General features: G+C 40.3%; 1 protein-coding gene across 1 annotated transcript in view; it reads right to left on the bottom strand.

Moving 5' to 3' along the window:
* Nucleotides 1-1,323: 1,323 nt before the first annotated feature.
* The window catches only part of nav1b (neuron navigator 1b), a 52,453-nt gene continuing 35,211 nt past the window's right edge, over nt 1,324-18,565 (bottom strand). The window contains 25 exon segments of the mRNA XM_062444250.1: nt 1,324-2,480; nt 2,588-2,785; nt 2,961-3,079; nt 3,190-3,386; nt 4,145-4,216; nt 4,316-4,470; nt 4,593-4,828; nt 6,133-6,301; nt 6,864-6,959; nt 7,054-7,148; nt 8,395-8,587; nt 8,889-9,051; nt 9,203-9,423; nt 9,967-9,975; nt 10,476-10,597; nt 10,696-10,807; nt 11,415-11,498; nt 13,401-13,478; nt 13,981-14,004; nt 14,267-14,319; nt 14,959-15,132; nt 15,694-15,864; nt 15,942-15,982; nt 16,833-17,246; nt 17,728-18,475. Coding sequence (XP_062300234.1) covers nt 2,397-2,480; nt 2,588-2,785; nt 2,961-3,079; nt 3,190-3,386; nt 4,145-4,216; nt 4,316-4,470; nt 4,593-4,828; nt 6,133-6,301; nt 6,864-6,959; nt 7,054-7,148; nt 8,395-8,587; nt 8,889-9,051; nt 9,203-9,423; nt 9,967-9,975; nt 10,476-10,597; nt 10,696-10,807; nt 11,415-11,498; nt 13,401-13,478; nt 13,981-14,004; nt 14,267-14,319; nt 14,959-15,132; nt 15,694-15,864; nt 15,942-15,982; nt 16,833-17,246; nt 17,728-18,475 — 4,028 coding nt within the window. The 3' untranslated portion in view covers nt 1,324-2,396.

Raw genomic sequence — 18,565 nt, 5'->3', positions numbered from 1 at the left:
GTCCTGATACACTAGTAAGCAAACACAAATCACAGCTACTACAGAGCAACAGGCACAACAACCAGTGAATGAGATGAGATGCTTGAGTTGATGGCTTTTGTTAAACCTGCAAAAAAAAAAACAGACCTGGGTTCGTATACTATCTGAAATATTTACAAAACTTAAATTATTCTCATGTGGCCAGTGTGTGACACTCACTGGCCATTTGGCATCTTTTCCGCTGTAATGTCTTTAATTCATTCTTTTTTCTTTCTTTTTTTTTGTTTAGATTACAGTGACCAATAAGAGCTGAGGATTTGCTTTAGGTTTTGTCATTAGCCTTATATGCAAACAGTGCAATAACTAAGCAAGAAGCAGCTTAAAATGTTAAACTTTCTTATCAAGCTGTCATCAAAGTGGTCTGACATTCATTTAAGAAGAAAGAAAAGTGGTTTTGGATGAACACATGAATTATTTTGACACCACTTGCACAATCCTCAAGTCCCCTAATACTTTATCTTTTCTTTACTCCATATTGGCTTTTTTTTCTTCAAAAAAACAAAATCTACACAAAGTACCTTTTATAAATGTTTTCCTCCATCAACAATTTAATCTGTTTTTATTATGTCCAGAAACCAAAATATGAATACGACATCAACATGGGCAAACACCATACAATGTCTCACATGACTTCACTGCCTCTAAATGTCTTCAACACTTCTTCGACAACACATCCTATAAAATATCATATATCATCATATCTTTAGCATCTGACACTTGTAGTACACACAATTCTTGCCGGCCTACCCTGAATGTCTATGTGGTCTTTACTTAACACTTAAAACATTTGTGGGGACATTGTTAAAGAGCACCGTATGCACCTAAATGTTGATAATATGCACGAGAGTCTTTAACAAAGAGGTTTTTTAACTCTGTCTGTGAAGCGCATGATCTGGTGCAAATGAAATGGGTATAGGTAACTTTAAAGTCATTCTATTTAGCCAGTGTTACAAGTGCCTTGCAGAGGACCTCTGTGATAATGCTTCCTTTACAAGCACCTACAAGATGATTGAATGGTTATAAATGGTTGTTTTTATAAGTGTTTTCTATACATTCATATAAGCAGTTGAAACTAAACTTGACAGTCAATAAACATGGTTTAAGTTTCAGTACAGTATTTGGTTCGGTATATTTGATATTTGCACCACGCAACTGTTGCAGAGAAAATAACTGCAATGTAGCCTATGTACATAATATATACAGTTACTACGGTGAGTGTTGGGGGAAAATAAACATTTTAGGAAAAAAAAACAATCAGATTGGACTCAAATAGAATTTGCTCAATTTACTTTCATTAGAAGGTATTTGTTATATTATCATCCCTGTGAAGTACGAATCTAAATACCTGATATATATGGCATAAATGGCATATATGGCAATATTGGTGACATTAGTTATTTATTTATTTTTTACATAAAGCAATTCATAAAATTAAATTAAGTGCTTGGAAAAAAAAAGTTGAGTATGCAGCCACAATGTGACAACGTTACATTTGATCAGGAATACATAAGTCTTGTTTTATGCAAAAGAGTATGACAGCAAGTTTCCAGCTTATGAACCAAACACATGATAAAAGAAGGAAGGTACCTGATGTTGTCTTGAACCCAAAAAGATTATTTATTTTAAATAAATTATGGATAGTGTAGAGGAAACACTTGATTTCAGGTTGTCCGTGCCGGGATGATATTAATGAAAGCACCAATATACTCTGCTGAAGTTGGGGTGACGTTCTTAAGGCATTTTACTTGTTTCACCTGCTTGGGTTGTAAAGTTCAGGATTGCATATGTATAAGATTTGGCCATGAAAGACTTATACAGTAGATATGTACCAAAGAACTTTGCAATAAATAATAGTGCCTGTCATGCTGTCATACTCTTTTACAAATTGAGTCACCATTAATTGAGAATACCTCTATTTGACAAAGCACACCGTATCCCCCATGATGCACTTAAGCACAAAGCAGGATGGACACGGTGTGCTGTTGCAGAAATCACCTGAAGTGTCAGTGCTGAGACGATGAGTTTCATACTGAGCTGTTAGCACCGATCTAAGAGGACTACAGTGATATTAAGGGTTCTGAACTGAAGTGAATGTCATCCAGTTAACTATATCCTAAAGTATATAGTTTGTCATTCAATACTTATGAACAGTTTTTGAAAATACTGTATGTATATTAAGATGATTTAGAATTAACCAGTCACGCTTTGACTTCCTAGTGCAGGAATGACCTAAATCACCCTACAACCATTTCTGAGGGTTGGTTTGTTCCTGAATGTGCACTGCGTCATTACAGTTGATAAAAAAATAAAAATAACATTTGAAGTGTTAAGTGTAAAGTGTACAGTAAGCTTTGTGTTCAAAGTTTAGGTAGGCTAGGGTCTTCTTTGTCGGGGGATTCAATGTAATTGGCAGCCTCTTGAAGTTTCAAAAGCATTGCCATCTACAACAGAAGAAGAAAGAGTTGACAAATCAGAGATCTGGAAGTATCAATTTCAACGCTGACAAATTTCATACATGAAAAGAAGAAGATCACGACACGACTCTTACCAGCGGATCAGATTCCATGGAGCTTGGTGGAGTCTCCTTGTGAGCCCTTTCCTCAATCAGCTGACCAGGGCTGCTGGAGCCTATGCTCGGGGGAGGCAGGTGGAACAGTTTTGCCTGGTCCTGCTGGGCAGACGGCCAAGGAAGAGTGCCCCTCACCCAGTCCACCGGGTCCTCCCATACTGCCTTCTGGCCGTGGACCTGGAGAGTCACAACATACCAGAAGAGTAAAATTAGAGTGTAACATTTTTGGTGAAACGGAAGCCACCGCCACTTCCTGAGGAAGAATCCAGCTGGAGAGTGAGCTGCAGATGTGTTTTTATAAGCCAGGACTCCAGGAAATGTTTGTTTGGATTTGATGGCTCTGGTTTCTCACCTTGATACCGTCCTTAGCACCCTCTTGCAAATATGGAATAATAGAGTGGTTCCAAAGGTCAATGAACCATGATCGAAATTCATCCACAGTGACTGGACAGGACAGGAAGAAGCATGGGCCTGAGGAAACAACAGGATGACACACACTGAGAAACATGCAGTCATACAAAAAGGTGTCAACATATTTCCAAAAAAAACCTCTGCCCTGTCCTAATCAGAGTGTTTCATACCAATCAGGAAGTCTGATGTACTGTGCTTCTCCAGGAATGTGTGCAGGTGATACCACAGTTTGGGCACCCAGTCTAACACCCTGATCAGGTCCTCATTGGTCAAGTTTCTCTCATCCTCGGACTCCATCAGCTTCCTGTGCAGGTAGCGCACCAGGAAGCCGTTGGCTGGCTCCACGTTGTTGGAGAAGGTCACCATCCTGAGAGGATAAAAGGTCAAATAAAAATAAAAATGAGGGGATAAGGTCAGTGGTCTAGCTCACTAGCTACACTGCATACCGCTTATTCACATTAGATCTTTGAGTTTAGTTTTAAAATGAATCTAAAAAGATATAATCATTATATGACTTAAATCAATGTTTTAAATATGCAGGCCAGGGCAAAGGACAAGTGAGACTTTATTTTTACAGTGGAAATTTGATTAAACCACCAAATCACTGAAATATCAATTATTCATCAACTTCTTCCTTCACTTTTGTTTCATGGCACATACAGCATGACTATATCTTTCTTCCATGGGTGTAATTGTGGCTTATCTTGCAGTCAACCCCAATATTAACACAGCCATCCCTTGTACAGTATGTTTGTGTTTTCTTCTTCGGTAGCGGGAACAGAACATTTTCTGAAGGAAATTAAATTATCTTAAAATGGAGAGGACGCTCAATTTCAGATTTGTTGCAGTTGTTATTTTTCTCAATCATAAAGTAATATCATCATTGGTATTCATGGCATGAAATCAAAATGTATCAAATCATACAGCATCAGATTACATATAAAGACATTAACTCACATCTAGGTATTGACCTGCTTAAAACGTCTTTATTCTATTGACCTGTTTACTCCACATTGAGCTTGAAATCTTATCTGGGAGTAATCAGGAAAGAGACATTCGTTCCATAACACAAACAATAGGAGTGCAGGAGCAGAAGATAGTCCCACAACTGTTTCTTCAACTAACCTGAAGCTCAGGTGCAAGCTGTGGTTCGCTGTCATCTTCACTGGTTGATTGCTTGTTCCAATAATGTACGGGCTAAAGGGAGAAACAATTCCACATGCATCAGACACTGTAATAAATAATCACATGAATATATTTGTAGATATTTTAGGTATTTGTGGATGTGGAGATTACCATTTGTGATATTTGCAGGTGAGAGCACCGTTGACAAGTTCGCTGATGGAAGCAGGGTTGTGAATATCATCCAGAATAACTACCAGCGGTATTTCTGATGTGCTGGTTTCCCGATCGATTTGATTGGCCAAGTTGGAAAGATAGAGCTGCAGATCCTGTGGAGAGAAAGAGAAAGAGAGAGAAACAGCGACATGAGGCGATGAAACAAAGTTGACAACATGACAGACCAAATAATCCAGTGTTGTGCAGGGTCTTATGGGACATCAGTTTCTGTCACCTTGCATGACTGGCGATGCATGTTGAAAGTGACCATGATGCCGTCCGTGACTTCGCGGGCGCTGCGGTCCACCAGGTACTCAGCCAGCCGGGAAGCAAGGTAGCTCTTACCCGTTCCGCTCGGTCCAGACAGGATGATACGACGATGTTTGAGAAGCAGACTGATATAATGTTGCATCATAGGTTTGGGAATGAGGGTCTCGAATACCAAGCTGTCCACACACTTCTCTTTCAAACCTGAACACAGTGAGGGACAAGTGAGACTGGACTGTAAAAAACAATGAGGACAAATTCATTATCTGCTTAACACCCAGCACAAATTAAGAGTTGGTGATGTGTGAAGTTGAGTGTGGAGTTAAGTTTAAGTTAAGAATTCTGTTAATATCTATGCTAGAAAGAATATACATAGCCAACGGGGAGGGCTCGGGTAGGAAGATGGATTTGTATCACCTCGCATGTCCTTCATAAGAAACATGGAGCTCAAGCATTTTGCTCTGAAAATAGCTTAGCATCAAGTGTAGGGAGTCTGTGCACCCCCACCAGCCTGCAGGAGTGTAATGTTCCGCCTTAATGTGTATGGGGCCCATGCGTCTGAGGCTGGTTGATCAGCTGGAACTGGCTGACACCAGGCTGCACTCAGATCATGTTACTCAGGGCCTGTCTAGGCTTCCACTGCTTCCACAGCTCTCCGAGCTCTCCCTCCATGCATTCCTGCATGCAAAGGTGCAGAGGGGTCGACTACCACACCACAGCTCGCCTCACTGATCAAAGCTCTGGTTTAAAATCACTGATGGGATCCACATATGTGCTTCTCGCATAACCAAAACACCACTGTTACTAATGTAACCCAGGTATGTCTGCAGTGGTAGTGACAATGTTAAATGTGTGTGCAAAATCTGACCATAAAAATCTTAACAGGAGGCTATTTTCAGAAAAGCAAGTTTTACCTTTGTTAAGTTAATTAGTGCAAAATAAAAGACTGTAAAGCAAAAAAACAACGCTGAATCTGACAGACAGGAAGACAGACAGGCCCAAATGTAGCAGCTCTAATGAAGAGGTCAAACCATTAAACTCCTAAAATAAACCCTGCACAATTTAGCAAATGCAAAAAGACATGATTGATAGAGAAAAGACACCTGGTGATGTATTAATCATATTTAACTGTGTGGATATGTCCTTCAATCAACAGATTTATTGTTTCAGAACTGAATAGCTGGCTTTAAAAAAAGAAAATGGAAAGAGTCCAACAGTAAAGCTGCAGACAGACAACAGTTTATTTGATTAACCCAACATCTGAATCAAAAAAGTTTAAAAAAACAAAACAAAATCTTTTAATCTTTCTACATTTAGGTTACACAAATCATGTTTCTGGGCCTGAATTCAACTTGGTTTTCAAAACAAAAAGTAATCTAAATCTAAATCTAGATGCTATCAATGCTGGCCTAAATTCATTTATTTCCACATCTGTGGAAGTAAATCTTCATTCTTAACAGTATGATTTTATATTCTGGGTCATAGTTACTTCACATTTCTTCACTCACCCTTTAGAGCCACCGTAATGCCACTGGGGCCTCGGGACATGCAGCGAGAGGGCTGGGTCTCTGGAGCTTCTCCTCCCAAAATTCTCTTAATGTGGCCCATATTGTAGCTGTAGATGGAGTCAGGAGACAGGCCCACACTGGAGGTGGGGTCCACTTTGGCTATGTAGACCTGGAATGAAAAGGGCAGAAAAAGGACAAGATTGTTTAAAACATGATTTCGTGTGTACAGACAGAATCATTTTACAAGGATAAATGTAAGAGCACAATAAAAAAGACAAAACAATAACATCTTCCCGCTGTGATCTTTCACATAGAGATAGTGAAGAGCTGGCTTTTAATACCTGTCAAAGGTCAGAGTTAACATGATCTGTACAGGGGGTTACAAGCTTCTGCTCATGAGTACTTTACGTTTTATTGAGCATCATAATATAACCACCAATTGAACTTGCTATTCCCAACATGCAATGCCTGGATTACCTTGTTAAAGAACCTGCCAAACTGGCGCAGTAAATTCAAATAGCTCAAATTTAAAATCACAAGTTCAACATGAGTCCAAATGCTATTTTTGCATTCAGGTTTCCATCTATGTGCAGTAATAACTCCTTGAAGTATTAACCAGCTAAATTTAATGTGACAGCTGAATTACAAACGTGAGTGTTCTTGACGCAAGCTGTACATTCAGTACTTGTGCAGGTCACACTGAACTAACTTGTCAGAAGACGCCGTCTCACCTTGAACGCTTGGCTGACAGCTGAATCAAGCATGGACCAGTCCATCCTGCCATTCACCCTGACAGTGCCGATGAAGAAATCCTGTTGTTTGACCTCCTGTTGATACCAAGTGCAACATGTAGGTGACACAGGGATTTACAGTCATGTTTATTAGTCTGAAGCTGAACAGCTGACGAAAAAACATACTTACGTCTTTGAAGACATGTAAATCTGCCACACAAACCACCACCCTAACACGATGATCATCTCTCTGTGAGGAAAGGCTGAGAGAATCTGAGAGGACGTCTACTGAGAGGAATAAATAGAAGAGGATAGAAAACAAAAGAAGAAAAGAAAGATCATGAAGCATGTGTGACACCAGTTAGATTTATATCAATGCAATATTTGTTTTGGGGTTTTTTTCCCCCTTTTTTTAGCTAAATAACACTGAGCCCCTTTGAGGTCACATGGCAAAAACAAATATTAATGTTGAAATTTGTGCTGAATTAAACACAGTCTGGTAATCCATGTGTAAAGTTAAATAGATGCAGGTTTACTGAATAAAATTCAGTAAAGCAGAGATTTTAGGCACACTTGGCCTCTGATGCTTAGTGATGATTTAGTGGGATTATACTGTTATAATATGCTTTTAAATACAGTAGTCGTAAAATTTAGAATTGTAGGATTGTGAAATAAATAAGAATTTTTTTTTTTTTTAACCGCAAACAATAGCCGGGTATATACTCTCTTGAGTAGTTGCTATAAATGCTTATATTACACAGATCTATACTATATTAATAATCACATATGTGGATTGTGAATAAATGCATGATACATTTATCAATCATTTATTGTTACGACCCGTCCCTTTCTGCCCGTAGTGGTTCAATTGGCCACTTTCTGCAGGAGCTGGCAGTCAGGGAGGGTTGTTAAGGCAATGTAATGACACCTGGCTACACCTCTACCAAGGTTATACATATCAGTCTAGTCTCATTCTCTCTCTCTCTCTCTCTCTCTCTCTCTCTCTCTCTCTCTCTCTCTCTCTCTCTCTCTCTCTCTCTCTCTCTCTCTCTCTCTCTCTCTCTCTCTCTCTCTCTCTCTCTCTCTCTCTCTCCTAGGCTTCACATTTCTCCAGGGTTTGGGTTTGTTTTGGCATTTTCTTCTGCATTCAACAGTAGCATTCACATTTCTCATTCATCCATACACTCTATTCATTTATATTGATGCAGTTACTCTGCACACCTCATGCCTTTTGTAAATGTATTTAGTTATGTTGTTTGACTTTTTAATAAAACATTTCATTGGCACTTCAACCTGACTTATCTCCCCTCTTTGTCACATACACTGAGCCGGTTTTTGACATTATACACTGTTGTTCCATTTCTCAGTTCAACAACACATCCATAGTTATTTAAAATGAATTCAGTATATTGTCCTGAGTCTGACTCTATAATATTACCATTTAATCTCCATGCTATGCCTACTTGTCTAAAACTGTTGTAAATCCACTCGGTAACACTACATTTACTACATTTCAGGGATTAAACTGTACCTGAGCCGTTCCCCTCACTCAGTCCTCTGCTGTAACTTTTGGGCATGTTCATGGCTACTGACTGACGGGGTGAAGAACTTCCCAGAGCAGTGAGACCTGAGGACTGGGAGACGGAGCTAGACGGTCCAGGAGATGGACAAGGAGTTCCTATCTTCAGATGGTCATTCTCAGCCTTCAGGTTCTCCACTGTTTTCTACCGAGGAAAAAAAAAGGGTCATACTGCATGGCAACTGAATTTGACAACACACAACAATATACACCCATTAGACATCTACAATTTACATTACATAACAAGGTGAACATGGACATTTAACTGTAGAAAAATGACTGTTCACAAGAAATTAATGAGGTGGATTAATCTAAAAGTCAATAAAAGTCTAGTTAAAGATACAGTTGCAATCTGCAAACTACAACTAGTGTTGTCCATGGCCCGGATTTTTTTTTTTTTTTTTTGGTTAGCAAAAAACAAATAAAAAGGAACACATCACACTTACCTGCATGTTGGTCATGGTGTCCTGCAGCTGCTCCAGCTTATGGGCAGAGCTCAGAGCCTCCAGGCGGATATCTGTCAGTTTACGCTCCTTCTCCCAAAGTTCTGAGCGCAACTCTGATACAACTTTTTCTTCCCCCGCATCATCCTCATCCCCCACACTGAATCTGCAGATATTCAGTTCAAATCACATTAGAGAAGTGTGAAGGTGGCAAAGATCAGCAGACTGACAGCCACAAATGGAAAGTTAGATAAATATCCTTCTTGCACAGGTAGTATATGTCTGACAGTGATCTTCATATATAATACATACAGTACATTTATAGTTTTGGATCTGTGCCTGTGCAGGGAGAGGATTACCGGGATGATGCTGCAGAGGCTGAGGATATCATTAATGATGAAGGGTTCTCCTCGTCGTGGTGGACTTTGGGAGAAGAAGGTGCCGAGGACTCTGGGGTGGAAATTTCCTCAATGTCAGCATATGGCCCCGTTGGCTTACCACCCTTCTTATTGAAGGCCTTGTTGAAAGAGCTGCGTAACTGTTTGGAAGAGATAAGAGATGAATGTAATGAATGAGCAATTCCTAAAAACATGTATGTTGAACAGCTTGTATCAGACAGGTTCCTCAGTTTCTGTTAAACATCTGGTTTCCACTTTATTGTGAAATTTCTTCTAATATGTTTCTTTTATGTAATCCTGCACTTTACATGTATAATAGACACATACCTTTTGAGGCAGAATCTGTCCTCCCCTAACTTGGTTTAATGTTAAACTTCTGAGTTGATAGTGGCAGGAATTAAAATGGACAATAATATAATGAAGTATTAGTTTAGTTTATGATGTACATATTACTTAATTATGATGTAGAGAGAGAAATTAGGTGAACTTCAAAGCCTCTGAAAGCCATCTTTATATCAAGTTGTTGTTGTTCAATAAAGCATTTAATGATATGATGACACATGCTTGGTAAGACGTGGATGACACAAAGTTTCCAAAAATTTCACAAGTATGACTCATAGAGTGCATGCAGGCCAGAGTGAGGAAGGAGTTAAGGCTTTATTTACTTTAGCAACATCACTCACCTCGAAGACCTGAAATGAAAAGCAGGGCAGCGTGAGGGAGAGACCAGAGTCATACTTTATAACAAATTTGGAACGAGATAGGATAATCACACACACACACAAACACACACACATGCAGGGACACAAACTATCATCCATCAGCTGTTTTATTTTTTTGGATCAAATACAAACAGTATACTGAGAACTGACGGTAATCAAGGCAAGAACTAACATTTAATCAAAGTTGGATGAATTTGATGTTGGTGAATTAATAACAAACAACAAAAAAGTATGCAAATCAATATAAAAAATGCTTTGATAGTTTTACTCCCTTCTCTGACAATATGAGGAAAATATAAGACTCATAAACCACTGAATTAATGTGTTTGGAGTAGTGCATGTGTGTGTTTTACAGGATAGGCCAGCATGTTGGTTTCAAGTTATTTAAAGCACTTGCTATCTTGTGCTTTAAGTTATATAAAACCCATTTCCGAATGTCTGGGAAACAGATTCAGTTTAAAAGTCCTCACCCAGCTCTTCTTCTTTTTCTTCTTGGCCTCCTGCTCCTTGAGATTGCCCATACTTGAGTGGCTGGTGGTGCTAGTGAGGCTTGAGATGCTTTCTGAGGAGTTCTGCCGATTGATCAGCAGCTCTGAATGAAAGGAGAAAAAAAGAAATAGAGCAAATGAAGGGAAGCTATTGAATCTTTGCATGTGCTTGTTTACTACACATTCCTAGCATATTCTGTACCTTTAGGTGTGATGTCTGGATTACTGAGAGCCACGTGAATGATTTCCTGGGCTTCTGTGTTTTTGGTCTTCAGAGCCTCGATGGTATCCTTGAGCTCCGTGAGCTCAGAGTCCTGAAGAGGAGATACATCAATATGCGTTCATTAGCTTACAGGCCGGTAACTGAACCAAGATTCTTCTGAACTGAGGATTGTGGAATGACTATCCGCTGTCAACGAGGATGACAGGTTGTGTTGAGTGGCTAATGACAACATGGAAATCCTGCCATACAAACCTTTGACCCACATCACATTTCCAGAACGATTACTATATGTCACCTGGTAGATTTTCGTTTGCTGACAGGTTCTGACATAAAGCAGATGTAATTAGCTTGTCTTTACAAACATTTTTAAATTTGTTTCTTGATTTTAGGCCAACTCACACCTGGCCAGGGACAATGGATGAAAACTAGCCTTTGGACTAATTCTGGCTTATTTACAGCAGGGTTTATACATGTGCAATAAAAATGTATAAAATAAATCAAAAATAAATCAACTAATAGCTTATCATCATCGTCATTGTGTATGTTGGGTATTTCTTTAAGTGTTTCTCTCTGATGTTGCATGCTTAATTCTTGGTTGAACAATCTAAGTGAAGCATCAGGAATAAGAATTGTGGGTTTTTATCATCAATGTCACAGGTGGAAAAGCAGTAATTAGCATCACGATATCAGTGAGATACCTTCTGGTCTGAGGAGACCGACAGGGTCTGCAGACGTGCTGTCATCAGTGCCAGACTCTGTTCAAACGCCGCTACCAGATTAGCCTTTAAAGAAATAAACAGAGGTAGACAGAGAGACAGAAAGTGAGGGGTCGGGGGTGGGTAGGGACAGCAGACAGGTATGAGTCACCAGGCTGCATCGAATCAGTGCAGTCTCACACGCTCACAGCACATCAAGCAAATGGCTTTTTCCAACTGCTAGGTGAAGAGGGAGGGGATGGGGAAGTGGACAGCTGTGGATGATGTCAGAGATGAAAGAGGACGTTAGGGTGATGGCAGTGATGGTGGGAGGCGGTGTAGCGCTGGAGCACACGTCTTGTCAACTGCATGTGGCATGTTTAACCTTTAGGCTGACCTTAAGATGTCTCACACCGTTACTGCTGATGGTGGAGTGTCTTTAATGAAAAATAAAAAATCCTCTAAAATGGATGGCTGGATTTCTCTAAATCTGATGACAAAACATACCTGATTTGGATATGATGAAGAAGGATGATACAGTAAAATTGAAATGAAAGTAATGTGACACATTAAAATGCAACACACTTAGGTTTTGCTCGAGAGCAGCAGACCCTCACTGCCTGAAGGTGTGTTAGGTCACCTAAAAGCCTGTTTTTGTATTATGGCTGCATTTCTCTCTGATGTCTACAATTTGTATGCTATAATCTTGGCTTACAAATCTAAGTAAACGAACAAGAATTGTATTAGTGCTAAATCAATCAATTAATGAATCGATAATTCAATAGACGGAGCAGTTATTAATCAAGAATCATGATAATCGTTTTCTAGTTTAAGTAATTGATCACTGTGTCAGCTTTTCAAAGGATTTGTCTCATTTCTCAACTGAATATCTTTGGCCTCTAGACTGATGCTCTGACAAATCAAGCAACTGCACTTGAATGGTTAATTGAATAAAATAGTCAGCATATTAATTGATAATGAAAGCTATTATTAGTCGCAGCTATCGTCAAATGCTTCAATGTAGCCGTTAAGGGTCTGCTGTGCCACACTGGAAGCCTAAAAGAGATGTCTAATAGCAACTTGTCAGCTGGAGTTTCACTCAGAATCATGCGGGAGCGACAGAAAGCCATCTAGAAGCAACAGTCGAACAAACCTGGCCTAGCTGCTACACCCAGCATCCAGAGGTGCGGGTCAGCGGGAGGCAGGCAGTGGCAAGTCCGGCAGTCAATACAGCCAAGAACGTAAAAAAAAGAGGGAAAGTGTTGTCAGGCATGGGATTCAGTTTTTCATTAAAAAAACAACAACATACAGATAAAGACAAACACACCCAGATCATAACTTATCATGGTCAAAACACCCAGGTTAGTTGATAGCAAAGGCAAGTAGGAGACTGTAGTTCATACTGATTCTGTGTTAGTAAGCTGGGGTTAAAATAAAGTTGACTGTGATACAACAGCTAGAGTCAGGCATCTAGAAGCTGCAGGGTGAGATAATAAATAGAAGCAGGGGTGGGTAACTTGTTAGGGAAAGTTGGTAAAAGTGCAGGGTTAAAAGCGAGTGATAAGGGCAAAGATTCAGTGGACGTCCATAGATCGAACAGCTGTTAGCCGGACAACTTGACGCTGACATGTTTGCTGAGTCTTTATTAGGATGGTAAACTCCAAATCATCTTAAATATTTCTTGATATTTCACTTTTGTAAGAATTATGCATTAGAGACAACAGCCATCTACCATCCGCTAGCTTTAACACAATGTTCTTCCTGCAGATGACCCTCACAGAGCACAGGGCAGATATTAGTAAAGTTTGATAAATAGGGTTTCTGTTTTTGTCAGTTGGTTGTGGATTAAAAACACAATCACTTCAAGAAAGTTCAATCAACATTTTGGATTAGTCACACTCTGAATAAAAAAATCTGTCATGTATCCAAGACATCAACAAATTAGCTTATGAAAAGAGTCCAAAAGCGAAACTTGAAACGCTTACGTACATTAGCAGAAAGCTGCATGGTCAAGTTGGCAACTTTTTCCTGCGATGATTCCAGCTCTCGCCTCAACTTGCGGATTTGCTGTGGACAAATAACAGGATGTAAGTCAAGCAGCATGGACAAAAAGCCAGAATTTAAGTTGTTAATACACGTTTTGATTATGGTTATGCAGCAATGGAATGTGTTTAAAAGTGTGGTTTTGTTTGGTTAACTAAAAAAAGACATACTCAAAACACAAAATATGAAACAACACATAACAGAAACAGTAATGAAGTACACAGGACTAACACACGGTTATATGTTATAATGTTAAATTCATGGGGTGACATTTTTCTCATGCGCTGAGAATTGTACGGAGATCTGGACATTTCTTTATTAAATGGTAGAAGGTAATACTGAGGGACAGAGAATATTAGAGATATGAGTTATGAGCTTCTGAGATAAAGACCTGTGGTCCCAGACCTCACTGAGCACTGATAACACCATCTGACGAATGGACACGTTTCAACAGGAAATGACTGACAGATGATGCAGAGGAAAAAGGCACACTGTGAGATGAAGAGTTACGGCACGTTGGCCTTACCTCCCCTTGTATCCTCTCCTCATTCTAAAGAAGGCATGGTGAAAGCAAATAAACAATAAAGAAGAACGGGGTAGAGCATTAACTTTAGGGCGCAGTCATAAAAACTAATTATTCACAGTAAAAAAAAGGGACAGGAAGTTTTATGAGTAGTGTTTTGTAATCCCATGTGGGTTTTCTTACACGATTATTTTCCACTTGAGGACATAAACTAATGACACAATGCACTAAACTCCAGCAACAGCAACATTTTGCAAAATAAAAATACATAAAATGACGATGTACTCACAGTGGAATAGTTGGAAGAAGCATTGGACGCCAATGAGAGCACAGAGCCATGCACTGCAAAAAGATAAGGAATTAATATTACAACTGAGTTCTATTACAGGCAGTTTTATAGGTTTTACTATTGTAGCCAGCACTAGCTGTCAAGCAACAATTCATCTTCACCTGCAGTCTAATCTCACATGTCATCACAATGTGGTGCATGAATTAAACAGCAAGAGAAAACCCCTTTTTTTCAGTCATTAACAGCATGTAAATAACAGGAGAATGTATACAAGTATGTAACTGAAGAATTAGACCTATTTGTCTGTTTATCATATTAAATAAAATCAAAGAGGCATAAAGGCCTGTTTTAGTTTGTGCTTTCTTTTTTGTGTGTTTGAGAACAATACTGATAAACTTTGTTATAGCATCAGAATACATAATTAACTTCCAGTTGATGATAATCTAGTGTTGAAAGCAAGTTCGAACTGTTTTGTTTACATCTACATGACAGATAGTGCTTTTAAGTCTTGATATAACTAGCTTATAATCTAAAATAGAGGCACAAAGACTCCTCTGCACTGTGATTATTCATAAAAACAAATGCCTTTCTGACATTTTGCCCGACAGATTGCGTGCATGAGCGGACAGCTTTGTCTCATTTGAGGACACCTTGGTGACCCCCCTGCAGGGAGGCCAACCGAGCTTGCTCACCATCGTCCCCTGAATCACGGAAAGACCCTGACCGCATCATGCTTTTTGGGCGGTCAGCCAGGGACATAGTGCTGCCCGGCGGGGAGGATCCATAGAGATCACAGGCTGAATCACTGGGGGGTCCTATGCTGTTGGAGCGTGATATCCTCGGGGTGCCACTGGAAATTGGGGCAACTATTACAAAAGAGATGTTGGGAAAGACAGTGAGTGGCACTGATGAAACTGTACACTGCCGAAGAAACATGCACACATACGCGCGCGCACACAACCACACGCACGCACGCACGCACGCACACACACACAGCTCACCTAGGTATAGCCCCTTATTCTGATGACTCAGTGAAAGTCAACACTGCGGTTTCCACAACAGTCAATGTGATAAATATAGCCTGACTTGACCCCTTATTGCCTTCATCTCCTGCATCTTTCAGACTTAAACCCAAGCCTAAATTAGTTAGGAGATATGGGATAGTAATAGTAAAGAGTAAATGGTAAATGTGATAGCACACTAATTGGCTATCATTTCACCACTCTGAAATAACTGGATCTATAATTGACAACTTGTGTCAACATTTTTCAGTTTAAGAACTAAGTTGGGCTTTTCTCACAGTATCCTTTTAAAATCCCTATCCTCAGTTATAATCAACGATAAGATGGATGGCTTATCAAAGATCTCAAGCTGAAGCAGTGAATGCATTTAGAACTTGGCAGCCAAAAGGAACAGAGCAGACTCACCCACGTTGGTGAGAGGAGCCTTGCCGGAGGAGGGGTGGAGTGGGCGGGTGGGAGAGGGCAGCTGAGGGGGGCTATCGCTATCCGTCATGCTGACTATGTTGTGGGAGTGGCGTCTTGCTGGTTTGCTCCCATCACTCTCTGACAGGCTTGAGCCATAGCGTCTAAGAAGACATAGATCATTTTAACTTCAAACATACATTACATTGATGTCATATAGATGTAGATGATAGTAATTGTATTGACTTACTCTAAGCCTTTCTTTGGCAAGGTATTCCTGTTTGTTTGCAGGCTGTGAAAAAGGAGAAGAAATAGTTATTAATATATGAAAAGTGCCTGAAAACAGTCTTGCATAAACCCAATCATCCATCGAATCATTTAGTTTTGAAAGCTTCTCAGAGTTTCCACTACCGGGAAGTGCACATAAAATATGGTTAGTTGATATATCGGCTGCTAAGAAACTTAAAACCGAATTTTGGATGTCTCCACACTAAAAGAACTAGACATTATGTTTCCCGAACTAAGCTACTAAAATAAATGAAGCTGCCTCTACCGCTACTGATTCATGGGAAGATGGAAAAGTGGATGTGTAAGATCTTCTACTTAGATAACCAATTTTCAATTTTCTTTCTAAAAACACCATTGATCCACTGATGTGAGGATAACTTTTTTTGTGCAGGGTTTGGGGTTATTAGGAGTTCCTGAAAAAAATGTGCCTTTCTTTTGTTGTTGATTAAGTTGCCAAAAAATACTGAATGGCGAACAAAAAAAAGTTTGTTTCGTCTGGCGCAGGGTCCCTGTCTCACTTTCACATAATAAATTAAGGAAATCACATCAAATGTGTTGGTTCCCTTTGTTGCATTAAAGTAGAATACGTTTTTACACGTTCACATGATTACAACAGATTAAATTAACCTACAATAACAAAAATTAATTAAGAGACTTGTCTATGATTGTTTAAACCTCATTTCAAATGACAAGTGTCCACTTAGTCCAGTCAGAAAAGTTAGTCTATCAAGGGGGAATACCCCACACTCTCTTCCTGTTCCAGAGGCAAAAAAACAACATACACTTAGGACAAAAAGATGGATCACAGATTTTCAATAGAATGGTAATTAGATTCTTCCTGTGATGAGACCTACCCATCTGAGAGATTGAGGGATGTCCTGCTTCCACCTCCCCATGTTCCTGTACCCCTCTCCTTTGGCTGCATCTCCGGGGAAAGATATCTCACACTGGAAGGCACGCTCATCTGGAGAGGCAGGGACTCCATGCTGCGGTGCATGCCAGATAGCTTCGGGTAGAGCAGCGGGGATCCACTCAAGCTCAGGCTTTCACTGGTGTAGGAACCAGGAGAATCGATGTGGAGCACAGGGGCCGGGCTGGGGGTGAGGTGGGTGGCAGTGTGGGAACCAGCCAAGTCCTGAAGTTTGGAATAAGGGGGTACTTTGGGTGGGAGGTCATGGATGGTCACACAGGAGTCGAAACTGTTGGAGTTGACTTTGTCCAGGTGAGCCAAGCTGGGTGGACGACCCAGAGATTTAGTGTTCAGCATCCTAGGAGTCAGGCATGAAAAACAAGATGTCAGAATACATAAACTAGGGTGATCCCATGAGTAATGATGTTAGACTTAAAAAACATGTATTTATATGTCAATATTGGATCCATGCATGTGTGATGTGATCATTAATTTCAGTTCATTTATTGTTTATTGTAAAGGATCTTTTCATTCCTCTAGCGATACATAGCCATGCACATAGTGGTTGTATCAAGAGCAAGATAAATGCAAAAAAAATGTTCCCATTACTCTGAACCATGTCTAACTGTAACTGGGACAAGTTAATAAGAGATATTGCTGTTAAATTTTTTAGATGCAATTTCTCAATCCTGTGAGCGCCACAGCTGAAACTCTATTCCCTTCCACTGTACAGAAATCCAGGGCATCCAGGCAATCAACTACTACGTGTATGGCTAGATATCAAGAAATGTTTCTTTCTTTTTGCTGACTCTTTAAAACAGTGTTTAAATGAGAGACACCTTGGTGTGGTAGGTGATGACAGTTCAGGGTATTTGCTGCTGCTGGTTCGTCTCAGGCCGTGCAGTTTCACAGTAGACTCTCCTGTACACTCATCTCCTTTCAGAGACCTACAGTCTATGTCAACACCCACGGCCTTTGCCTTGGCTCTCTCCTTCTCCTTCTCTCTGTCCGTCTGGTTCACTGGGCCTGTGCTCGTCCGATTAGCCATTTTACTGCTGCAGCTACTCAGCTCTTTAACCCTGGGGCCTGCGGAGGCGATGGTCACAGGTTTCAAACTCAACAGACTGGGGTCAATAGTACCGCTGACAGGCCGAGATGCAGGCCGACCAATCACACTGAGCGTGCTCGATTTGGCAGGTCGCGGCAGGCTGCGGTACTGTATGCTGTTTCGGGCGTTTGGCCCCAGGAAGCTCTGCTCACTGCTGGCATCAAAACTGTTCTTGCGACCCGAGGGTGTTCCTCCTCCTACAGGCTTCACAGGGATGCCAGATGACTTGGGAGTTTTACCCACAGTAGCAGAGCCACTGGAGATTGTGGCGCCCCCTGCTGTCATAACTGTGGCAGTACCGGTGGCTATAGGTGGTTTCTTGTAGCCAAAGGAGGCTCCAGCAGTGGGTTTAACTAAACCTGAGGGGGGCTTGCGGTGCTCTCCATGATGGTCCCTGCCAGCATCTGAACGAGACCTCTGGAGACCAGCAGTTTTGATGGAAATCTTGGATTTATCCTGTGGCTTCTCACTTTTATGTGCTGCATCAAAAAGAAAGACAGAATAGGTGAATAAACAATATTAATGTCATTGCAATCACAATTTAAAGATTTAAAGTTGAATGATGGTTT

The sequence above is a fragment of the Scomber scombrus genome, chromosome 3, assembly GCF_963691925.1.
Source record: "Scomber scombrus chromosome 3, fScoSco1.1, whole genome shotgun sequence".
Lineage (NCBI taxonomy): Eukaryota > Metazoa > Chordata > Actinopteri > Scombriformes > Scombridae > Scomber > Scomber scombrus.
Note: the sequence above shows the minus strand (reverse complement) of the source record. Positions and strands in the feature narration are given on the sequence as shown.